The sequence below is a fragment of the Phymastichus coffea genome, unplaced genomic scaffold, assembly GCF_024137745.1.
Source record: "Phymastichus coffea isolate CEN01 unplaced genomic scaffold, Cenicafe_Pcof_1.1 PCOF00050, whole genome shotgun sequence".
NCBI classification, from domain to species: Eukaryota; Metazoa; Arthropoda; class Insecta; order Hymenoptera; family Eulophidae; genus Phymastichus; species Phymastichus coffea.
In genome coordinates, this window is record NW_026706861.1 from 1739675 (window position 1) to 1752291 (window position 12617).

The window sequence follows — 12617 nt, forward strand, 5'->3', positions numbered from 1 at the left end:
TTTCTTTCATCATTGTTATTTAAAATGTAACTTTGAAATTAAACAAGAAATATTTTGTGTTAAAAAAAAAAATATATTACCACTTCTGTATTTAGGATTTCGTCGAGCGTGCATTGTCAGCAATTTTGAAAAATTTTGAAACAAGGTATTTCAATCAGTGAATTAGAAAATACATACCTAGCATAGTGAAAAAAATCCTTCGGGAAAGAAAAAATTTTACAACAAGCTGAATACACAAAATGTTTTGACCGAAAATTAAAAAAATGTTTGCCAATACAGCGCGCGAAAAAGAAAATCATGAATTGTATCGCGGAGCTTACAACAACAGCATCCCTCTAACTCCGTAAAAAAATCTCCCCAACCTGTAGCAGCGCTGCGTTGTAACAACGCGCAGGCGTAAACTTTGGCACATGGGATACGAAAGCTTGGCGGGCAAAGTATTAGCAGTCGGCTCTGGAGCGTCTCGCTGACGAGTCCTCTTGACATTCACATTCGCAGCCCGAGAATGAGTGTTTGCAAAGGTGGCGTGGACGTTGCGAGCGCCGCGCTAACACAGCTTATTACGTGAGATTAATTGAAAACGATGTAAAAGGTGCAAGCAGTTATTACAGACGCGACATGGCGATAATGCAGACCTGCTGCTGCTGGCGTTCGGTACGTCGCGGCAGTTTCGCTTGTGCCGTTTACACCGTGGTGAGTTGACAAATTCTGTGCACTAGAAGCAATATACCAGCACGTACGCCTTTGAGCCAGACGTAACGTGTGGCTGTTGTATGTTGATCGTGTAATTGAGAGGCTCTGATTTGAATAAGCGTTTTGGCATATGCTTGATCCCTTTCATGAAACAAGCTTAAATTTTACGGTCATTGATCCCATTGGATATTTGTTCTTTTATTTGAGCAATCAAATTATGTCAGTTTTTAAAACGTGCTAATGTGCATAAATTAAATTGTACGACTACTTTTATTAAATTTCTGATTTCCCAGTAAAATCAATTAAATTCATATTCGTAATTTCAACTTGTAAAAAAAGGTAAAGTTAGAAAATTTAATTAGGATAATTTATAAAGAGTCCACGTCGTTTTTGCTTAACATCGGTTTCCAAAAGTAATTTGGCCATCTGACGAATCCTATTAAGCTTGAAAATTACGTAAGTTGAAATATTGTAACTGGATTTAAACGGATATGTCAAAAATCTAAAGAAACTAAAGAAACTGTTCTTTTTCAAGTTAGAGAATATACTTATACATTTTCGAAACATAATTAAGATCAGTATTTGTTTAATTTCAATTATTTTCTCTTTCAATTATAATCTGTTTTCAAACGTAAAATTCTTTTCCGCTGTACAAAAAATAGATGGAAAAAGTTTTATTTTCCAATGCAAATACGGTGGAGCCGTTGTATGGAATAATATTGTAGAGATTTAGCGAAATCACGTAAAACTTAAATGAACAGGAAATGTATCATTTAGCCAGTCAACGAGTAAAAATCAAAAGTAATTTGAAACAATGAAAGATACACATGGGCATACTCGATTGGAATAATGGTTTAGCTGTCCATATTAACATTTCTGTTCTCATTTACGATTTACTCAGTTTACTTACTCTAGTGCGTTATTTACGTTGCTGAGTGTAGCGATAAAACGCTCGCGGTTCTCTTTAATAATGTAAATTTGAGGATGAATTTTCATTGACACGCACTGTATTTTCACAAAAAATATGAAAGAAAAAAAATTCCCAGAAATAATGTTCTTGCCGCAATGTTATGTATGGCATGTCAGTGCGTTTTAACCCTTCAAAAAAATGCAAGTGATGCCTTCGTTACTTCAATTTCGCTAAGTACTGTAACCAATTTATCCGACTTTTAGCTTGATAAAGAATTGGATATCTGGACATAATTCGATTCTACTTCTTAGAAATTTAACTCTTCATCAAAACTTTGAACACCCTACATTTCAGATAGAGAAATTGGTGAAGGAATAAATTAGCTTTTCAGATAAAGTTTAATTATTCCGAGCAGAATGAGAAGCTTAAGAATTACGATATTAAAATCAAATGTTGATTGGATAATACATAAATAATTAGAAGCCATAGAAAAGGTTTAATTCAGTTGAAGAGTTTTTGATCGCCTATACATTATGAGAAACCATACAAATTATTACAATTCGTTATAATAATAATTAAAACTTTTATTTAACGTCAATAGAATCAAGAGTTTCGTTATGACAGGCTCATCCAATATTATCATATTTAAGGCAATCACAGTATTTTCCAAATACCCTTAAGCAATTAACGATTTTTCAATTTTTGTAAAATTAGATTACATATTTATGAAATCTCGTTATATGAGCAGAAGTATTGAAAATAAAATATAGAAATAACTTCATTAAAAAGTAATTTTCTTTAACATTTTCTAGCTTACGCCTTGTTTAACATGTACAATTGTTTTTTACTTTTCGGAAAGTGTGCTACCGTAAAATTTTACTCAACTTTTTTCATACTAAGAAATTGTGCTTATTGACGTGCTATTTCATAGTATATATATCTCATTTCATGTATATACACAAATAAATAATTTTATGTCTTTTACCGATATTTCCAAAATTTATAAATAGTGCAATCGAGCATAACACGTTTGATGCCAATAAAGTATGAAAATGCTTAAATCTTGAAGAAAAAACTCATGACTAAGCGAAAAGCAATAGCGTGCATAATAATTGCGGTTGCAAGCTTCCAGGCGTAGAGCATCCAAAGGTGAACACTTGCTTTTATCAAGCCTCTACCTTTCCGGTCTAGTGACAATGGCTTTTAGCTCGTTCCGCGCACTTCCTTGCTTGGTTACATTCTTACCTATCCTACCACGCTACAAAGTTAATTAAAACTGACACACGCATGTCATCTTTCACACCTGTAATTTTCCTTCGTTCATTCAAACTTTCAGAGGATAAAACTAGCCGAGAGATAGAGAAAGAGAGGAACGGATGTGTTAAAAATATAGTATCATCTCGATGCTTGAATTTTATTGCGTTGAAGTGGCAAGTTTATACTCTGGAAGTGCTTTTTTACGAGTACGTACTATTTTGATATCTGGAAAGGTTGGTTTACGAGATGATGTATTTCGCTCGTGGAATTATCAATCAGACATCCCTATACATCGTGTTTAATTGCAAAAATTATTGAGAGGTCGTAAGACTTTAATTACAAAACCAAAACTTTCACTGCAATTCGATGATAAATCATTTTTTCTTAATTTTTAATAAACAAATTTTTGTAATATCCAAATAATACTGTTCAATCGATAAAAAATGTTTCAAGGCTAGCTAAATTTTTTGAAAAGAAATACATAAATTGCAATCGCGTATAATATTGCGTCGATATCGATGCAGAGAAAAAAATAGACTTGAGGATGTTGTGAATTAATGACTGCCTTGTAATATAGAGGAAGGAAAATGCAGTCCTTGAGAGGTAACATGACAACCGCTCTAATCGAGAAACGCCACGATGCAGAAGAAGTAATGAAGCAGAACGCTTTTCAGAAAAATAATGCCGACGTCGACTAGTAATGATCGTTCGACAATATTGAGCTGTAAGATCAATCAGAGGTTTCGCAATAGGCGCTAACTTTATTAAGAATCTTTTTAATCCTATTACAGACGGCTTGTTTGCGATGTAACTTTTTCAAAACTTTGTTTACAAAAATTTGTCGTTTCTTATTATTTAAATGACGCAGCCTTTTCCTGATCTGAATTTACAGTTTCGCGTGCGCATGATTACCTGCAACCTAAATTCTTTTCAATCTTTAAATGAACACATAGTTCTCTTTACTTCATTATTGGATTTGATTCTCCACTCAATAGATTAAAGCGTCAGTGGAAACCTACACCCGCGTCGTTTTTGTCTTATTTGTTTTTTCACAATTAATGCACTTCCATCAATCTACTTCATAAGTATTACTACATAAACGGTTTCATATTTATACTTATTTAAATTAACTTTCTTATTGTAATAAATTTTGCAAAGACCATAGACTAGTATACGATGCTTAGATAAATAAATTGCTCGTAACTTCTCACTTAACAGACCATAGATATTTACAAAATTCAGTTTGATTTATTCATTTGGTCAACTTTTACGAAGTTTTACTAAGTAAAAAAAACTACTACCGTATAAAAAGTCCTGATTACACTTTACTCTCATTTCGAATGTCTCATAAAAACCTTGGTTTCCTTGTCCTTATAAAGTACGAAATATTTTATGAAGATAAGTAAAATGTATACCCTATTGCATCGATTGCAATATCAAGACACTGGAGAAGATTTTATATGGAATAACGAAATAACAAAAAATGGCAATATCATGAAATATCAGAGATTGTTCCAAGAATCCTACTCGAGACGTTAAAGATGCGAGCCATATGTCTTTTCAAAAATTATGAATAATTTTTGCATTTATTTTCAGTTTTTATTCTAAAAACCTATGAATGTAAAATGTTCATTTAGTCTAATATAGAGATACATTAAAATAACGACTGTTTCTACAAATTATAAAGAATTTCAGATAAAATCATTTCATTTCTTTTTGTTATTACAACAGAAAAAAAAGGAACGTGGCGGTAAATACGCTTTTGTGAAAGCGGGACAAGGAAAAACAGGATCAACTTTATTTCTGGTTCGCGAGCTGCACGATACCGTGCACATCACTCTCATAGTCTTATTAAAGTGCACATCCATATTATACTCGCGAGTATATATACTTTCTCGGGTTCAGCTTTTTATCTTTCCCTATACAACATAAACGTTTATAACAAAAATACAAGATTTTTCTAATAATATTTATCATGAAGCGTGTCACGTATAACTTTTATGACAGCGGGCGAATTTTTCACCAGCAGTTTCGCTCGTTTCAAGGAGGATATAGAAGTTTATAGTGCAACAGTTTCATATTGTCTTTGCCAATGTTTATGTACATATATGTGTCGGAAAGGGTGGTTAAAGTGCCATGAGCGTCCGTTGTTTTGATGATCGTATTTCTGACGTGGTCTGCATCAAGACCACTTACTATTATTTGCTTTTACTTCCTCTTGCAGCAGATCCCTAACTGATGAGAATAATTATAATGAAAAAAAGTTGGGTTAGGTCTATTACTGTAGTCTTCTAAATGTAGTCACGAGTTAATAAATAGTTATTAAGTAGTGATTTTTCTACTTATAAAATCTTTTTGACTAACCTTTATATTACTTATTATCGAAGGACGAAAGCCTAACTAAAATAGAAAGTTTCTCTAAGGGTCACGTAAGCAAATAGCTATTTAATCAATTAAGGCTGTCCAAGATCAGTAGAGGCAGTATATTTGCTTTGTCCGTCAGTCGTGCGGTGAAATTAAATAGGTGTGATATTTTGGAAAGATTGATTAGTTCGCTATGACGTATTACTAACATATAACAATAAGAACGTCACAGACAATTAAAAAATTCATGGACGTTTAGTCGTATATTTTCTTCATTGTGATAAGAGTTGTCTATTATATGTATGCGCGCGCGTGGTTATTGGACCTTCTCTTTATTTACAAGTCGAATCCGAACGACTCAGAAGCGCGATGTTGATTTTAGCACTTACACTTTTTGAAAAAAGCCATTAGTACCCTCGTCAGAAACCCAACCCAGGCCTCTCGCATAGGGGAGCCTGACGCTTTATCCACTGAGCCACACCGTGGCTTTGAGTTAGACAACTCAAAATATATTAACAATTTTAATATAATAGATATTATATTAAAATTTTTAAGGCAAATATAAATTTTTTTTTCCTGAATTTTACTTGTCAACCTAGATTATTATTTGAAGACTCGAGATTCTAATAATTTATATCATTAAATGTAACTGTACATTTCAGTTTGTGATTTTTAAATTTCGGCATAAAATCATTAGATCGATAACTAATCGCGAACCCGTGAACGAGCTTCCTTAACGACACGCAGTAAAACTCGTTTTTCGATAGGACGATAGGACTCCACAGTATGATCAAAAATCGAATCACACGTAATTTGCAGCAGCAGCCGCGAATGCGAATGAAATGCTCTTTTTCCGAAGGCATCGTCGGCTAGACGCCTTCAAATTTAATGACACGGCTGTAAAGTTTTCTCCGCGTAAAACTGCACGTCGGCGCTCAAAGAGAGATGAGCTGTTTATTTTGACCCGAAATACTATGTGCGTACACGTGCGGATGTGTGCAGAATTTTACGATTCCTCGGACACTGAAATGGTACTTTGCCTTTTATTATTTGCACTGAAGCGCCTGAGCATGTTGGTGCGTTAAACTCGATCAGTTTATAGTTTACGCGAGGAGGATAAAAAGTTTAAGCCACTGTCATTCTTTTGTTTCTTAACGACCCAGCATTATTCTACGATGGTTGACTGTTGATGTTGATGAAATTACATGCCTTCATCGTGCCCACGAAAGCTCTATCAACCACACAAGTAGAACTATCAGTATACGATCAGGCAAGAATGAAATATAATTAAAATCTACAAGATATTGCAATTTTCTTAATAGATAATAGTCTAAACATATCTACATTACCTCTATGGCTGATAATAATTTATGTGACTATGGAAAGGTTTAATATAATTATGTCCCAAATAAGCTTGAAACTTGAGCAAATAGTGAAATGTTCACAAGAATGTTAATTTATTCTTCTCGTTATCTTCTTTAATTATTCATCCTCCGATATACGACACGTGGATGTGCTTCGTTCGGAAAATTTCATGTTTAATACCTTTCACTTATTCACGCGCCTTGCAAAGTACCTTAATGAGAGATACTGTATATTTTATCACCTACTCTACCCTTTTTTATGACTCGACGGCAAGCGTACCTTGCATGTCCGTCCAATGACATGTCACGCATGTAGGTATAGTAATAAAATTGAACAAAAAATAGGGCAGCTAACAACGCAGGTATCAAGTTGTAGTTTTCAAATAAAAAATCAGAGGTAGTGGACATAAAAATAATTATGAGAAATGAAAGACCTACAATTTTGAACTAGAATCTCCAGGCGTAAACACCGCACGAGAAATAAAAGTAACACCTATCAATCATCAGCTGCTACCCCCCCCCCCTCCCCACCCCGCGAGAAAAATTGTCGGTACACACGCAGAGTTGATATACCTAGAAACATACGATTCGCATAATATTCATTACCAATGAAACAAAAAGAAAAAAAGCACAGTCCACGATTATATACCTACATGCTATAAAAGAAATGAGTTTCGTGGATTTTCAGTATCTACAAACAAGATTTTGAGACGATTAAATACATTTGAATATTCAAAAAAACATATGGATTCATTGATATATAAAATGTTCGATAATACTATGATGAGACAAGACTTGTGTTTTGCAGGCATTTATCTTAATTTATATCGCGGTGGAGTTCAAGATTCGAGAGATAAATCAGATTGACGGTCTTTGTGGTTAACATTGTTTTGATGCTACTTTAAAAATGGCAGATATGCAAAAAAAAGCGGTTTATCTGACAACTTGGCGAAAAGACGGAGAAATGACTTATGAAAAAATTGAAATATTCAAATAAAGAAAATCATTTATTTCCCCGTACTACAGCTATAAATAAGGATAGTAAGACACCGTGATTTATGACTCTATGAAAAGTAACCTCTACGGACGTATTTTCATATCTCTGTTTAAACTACATTAACTGAATTTCGAATGAAATTCAATCCGGATCAATGAATGTTATTTGAGACTATCAATTGATATTTGTACTGTTCATTTTATTCGAAATTGTTAAAACTTTTTACGATTCCGAATTTTGTTAGTAGTAAGTATGAAAATTTCTAAATTTTCAGGTCTCTTCGCTAAACGACAAATTCACTAACTTTGAATTTTGGTAATTTTGTTTCGATTTTCTAGAATTCTATTTCGGTACTTCAATTATACAAGTTTGTTACAACAGGGTTATTATTAAACGTGCACGTGATATTAAAAAGTTGTACGTGATGTAACGGTAATAAGTTTTTTATAAATATTTCTTTGTTTATTAACTTTAATAATTACTTAATCCTGATGTCTAATGAGAATTGCAAGTATTCTATCTTCAACAAATCCACTCTCGGCATAAACTACATCGAAACTTATAAATGATCAAACAAATGTAACAACACACGATATTACAACATTATCATACAAATAATATTAATATGAACGCCGTATGGCATCAATTACGTACTTGTAGTTTGATTTTCAAATCTATATTAATCCTGATATTAAGTTCCACAAATATAATCAAATAAATATGTCAGAACACGACGCAACGTCCCAAGAGCAATGTCGTCAACGACAATGCCTCCGACGAATTTCGTGGGCCGTAACGTCTCATGAGGTTATCCCTTGTCGCGCGTAACACAAATGATTACATCCATTTTTTCTTTTTTTCTACACCCTCGTGGGAGAATCTCGTAGTGTATGTTAATTGGCTAATATTTTTTTAACCTTTTCGTGATGGCTTTATTTGCCCATCTGGGATTCAACTTGGTCGATACCTTATTTTTAATTATACGAGGAGTTGTGCGCATTATTCAATAAGCTGGAAATAACGAGCAGTAGCATGAATGTAAAATTGCAAATTCGAATTGATCGAGCACACTACAAAATTATGCCGGTGCTCATGAAATTCATTGTAACAAATTATTATTTCGTTCGGAAGGTTATTTTATTTAATTTCGTTGGACAATATGATCATTAAATTCCGATATAAATGTTGACTGAATTCAAGCCCGAAGAATGTAACAATTAATTAATAGCGAAGAAGCGTTTTTTCGAATTTTTAACGAACTCGAAATTCAATTCCAGAGGCATCGCAGTCTATCTCAGATTTTATAATTATTTCAAACAAAGTGGTAAAGCACTTCAAAGAAGATTTAATTGATAGTTGGAGTGATTTCAATAATGTCATTGCAACCGATCGATTGCCACTTGAGGCTCGAATCCACTTTCTCATCCTCTCGCTAGGTGCTTTTTAGCCTGATGGGATCTCCGGGATCTCCGGATAAGAAAGAGAAAAGGTCCCTTCCAATTACTTATCTTTAATTGATTTATGGTCATATTAATAGCTCGATAGTTTAGTTTTTGGAGTAGAGTTAATTGCGCGTGATTAACTGAATGTTACCCAATATTTGGTGAATAAGCAAGTCTTAATTTATTGTACGAATTCACTACAGATTTGCACTGAATTGTCAGTACGATATAAGCCATATAGACTGTATGCACCATGGGACGCTTTCAGACAGACAGTCAAATAAAACATACATTTTTTTCAAGTTTTTTCAATTACGTTTTTCCAAAATCTATTCATGCACAATTATAAGATGTATAATTTGCAAGCCACCCAACAATAGTCAGTTTGAAGACAAAAAGAAAAGTGCACGCATGCAGGAAAAACCAATTATATCAATAATACTTGTGTAATATATTCCATCAAAGAACCCACAAAGAAACTGAGTCAATATATACGTACTGGAAAAATTGGTTCCAAGAATCTATATTGGATTCTTTTTTTTCTACCTATACGAGCTAAAGATCATGCGAAAAATAAGGATAGGATTTGGTCTGTAAGAGACCCCAAAGAGGCAATTTCACGCACCTGTTGTTGACTTTAGCTCTCTCTTTGGCTTTTTTATTGATGTCGATTACTCCCTTTACATCTTTTTGCTTTGTATTTTTTTTCGAAACGTCTTTACTCGTGTTATTTCTCTTCTTTGAGTTATCCGATATTTTTTTAAGTTTTTTTCATTTTTCTTCGCACAAACGAGGTACATTTTTCCTAAATTAAAGATCAGCATTTTTCAGACATGTGAATAAAATGTATAATTAGGCATCGGCACTTTTTTTCTTTTTATTTAAAAAAAATAATAAATATCGGTTGATGTTTCTGTCTGATAAAAAAGAGAATTAGGATAAGAACGAACGATCAAAAAAACCGCTCTGCCGTTATATCGATGTAAGTTTTTACGCTCCCTTGTCACCACAACGGATTTTGTTTTATGTTACAAAATATAAAATACCAAGAATAATATTGGAACATCGCGGAATCTTGTTTCTTTCGCGTTTTTGTGAAAAAAATTTCTTCGTTATGGTAGCTCTGTGTAAAGGAGTAAAAAAATTTTTTTGAACAAAAAATACTCGTAGACATATATCCCAACTAGAAGTTCCATAACGTTTGTAGATATGATAAAATCTTTACAAAAGTCTTCAGGAGCTTTCAACTGTAAGAGCTTCTGATATTGTAAAGGATTATACGAAAACAGTGAATTGGTCAATCCACTCAGCTTAAGAAATCGTGAATCGAAAAAGACGGAGAATTGAATTAAAGTGAAAATTTGTCAAAGGTCTTTTTTGTTCGAAAGCATTGCTTTTGTGTTTCAGTTTTATTATGCGGTAATAGCGGTTACCTTGGCGTCGGTACTGCAGGAGGAAAGCCAGTATCTAACAGGAAATCGTTCGCAACCCAAGTCCAACAGCGTTCTCGTGGAGCAAGTGTCCCCCGGTAAGTGAATGAAAATACTTTCACTGTAATTCACTCAAAAGTTACACGCGAAAACTCGACGCGCTACATTTTCATATAAATCTTCCCCTATAAACTGAATGGCTTTAAATTTCATTCGCAACTTTTTAACTCGTGCCTAACTTAATAGAATATGTCATGATAAAAAAGAGAAACGTCTCCTTTGTTTTTTACAGTGACAATGACGTTTAACATCGCATTACTTGTTTGCTCGTCTTTGGGTGTCATTTGCTGCTTGCTACTCTTGTATGGACTTTTCAAGGTAGGCGAATTTATCATACTTTTATTTTTGACAATTAGATTGCAAAGCTAGTTTATCTTTATTGATTGCTATGAAGTAGCTCACTTTCGCTGGTTCTTTTCTTAAAATATTTGAGAAAATTTATATTATCTTAATGCATGATGTGAACAGGCGATGGCAATCGGATTATCAAGTTATGATTTTGAGGCTGAATGTATTGGTATTTCATAAAAAATGGTGATTTTTATGTCTTCAATAAATTAATTACTTTCTAAATTGTCTTAACGTCAACTTTCCGTCAGCCATCAACTTATTATAATTAAATATTGTATCTCGATACAGTGCTTTATTTGAAAAATTTTTTTTCCGATCGACGCATTTCAACCGAACAGAAATTATTGGAAAAACTCAAAACTACGCACATTGTAAAACTTTTAATATCTACTGAACGTGTATTGTAGCTTCCAAAAAGTTAGTAAAATGTTGCTGGCGTTTGAAAGCTGCCGTACCGTACATTACGATGAAACTAACTTTCAAATATACATACGATTCGAGTTTCATAAGTATATAAGATTGTTATTTCGTTGTAGTTATATTATTATTGTTTACATTGTTACGGTTACATTGTTCGGTGTGAAAATGCGAGAGCAATACAATACGTCTTCTCCGAAATGTTTAGTTCGATCGAGGGATGAAAAGGAGGAGGAGGGAGGTTAACACTACTGTTTTGAGAAAGGGAGGCATATTCTGTCCCTTGATTGTCCATTTAATGGAAAATTTACGAGAGAAAAGACGTGACTTCATTTTTCAAGGAGAAAAAAGCAGAAAAATAGAGAGATAAATAACAAAAATTTGTAATTAAAAAAATGTATTCGAGTGTTATATTAAAATAGCGAAAAGAATAACAAAAGAGAACAAAGGAAAGAAGCTCTGGTTATATCAATATACGCTGTTCGACGCACGAGTATAACAATATGTACGAAATTATGCAGAACGCGGTGCGGCGTCCTATGTCTGTCTAGCCCGCCATTCAATATACTCCTTATTACGTTACGTGGTCTGCGAGCTAACTACACTGCTGGCGTCTTGATATTACAGTGGACGTACCGTCATAGCTACATGGAAAAAGTGAGAGAGAGGGTAAGAGACGCAGGCCTCTTGATAATCGATAGCCGACCGTGAAATGGCAAATGATCCCTTCCACTGTCAATAATCGAGCATGATACATTTTTTCTGCTATGACTCTACGTCCTGTAATATAATGTGAAATTTAGCAGCAGGCTACGAATGCAAATCGATCAATTTTCCTACATTTTTTTCTTTTTAATTCAATCGCGTACGCATCCGATATTCTCATAATTTATACTACGGAAGCAAATTATATGCAGGCATCAATGAATGACGCAAAGGTCTGCAATAAAGTTTTATGAGGTAATATTGTCGCTGTAATAAAATGACTCCGTCTAAAACAGAATTCTACAGTTGATCGTAATTTTTAATGGTGAACTAATTGATCAAACTTATACTTGAAAGCCTTACAACAATTAAAAATTGACTGTATCTAAAATTTTTATGATGGCTATTTAATGGTAGCCCGTATAAATTTTTTAGTCTCTTCATTTACAGTAACATTTAATATTTTTACACAACGTTTGGAAAAATTAATTAAAAACTAGAATTTTTGCAATGGCAACACTGATACCAATAATTTAAAAAACCGCGAATATTCCATTTCCTTTCTACTAAAAAAAATAAACAAACTGCTCAATCCTTACAGTTAAACCTATTTATTATGTTATATTT

At 33.5% G+C, this 12617-nt stretch overlaps 1 protein-coding gene across 1 annotated transcript in view; it reads left to right on the forward strand.

Moving 5' to 3' along the window:
- Nucleotides 1-461: 461 nt before the first annotated feature.
- LOC131665342 (uncharacterized) overlaps nucleotides 462-12617 on the forward strand; it is a 33309-nt gene continuing 21153 nt past the window's right edge. Inside the window, exons 1-3 of the mRNA XM_058937187.1 lie at nucleotides 462-693; nucleotides 10435-10555; nucleotides 10750-10835. Of these exons, the coding sequence (XP_058793170.1) occupies nucleotides 619-693; nucleotides 10435-10555; nucleotides 10750-10835 (282 nt within the window). The 5' untranslated portion in view covers nucleotides 462-618. The remainder of the gene's footprint in view (nucleotides 694-10434; nucleotides 10556-10749; nucleotides 10836-12617) is intronic.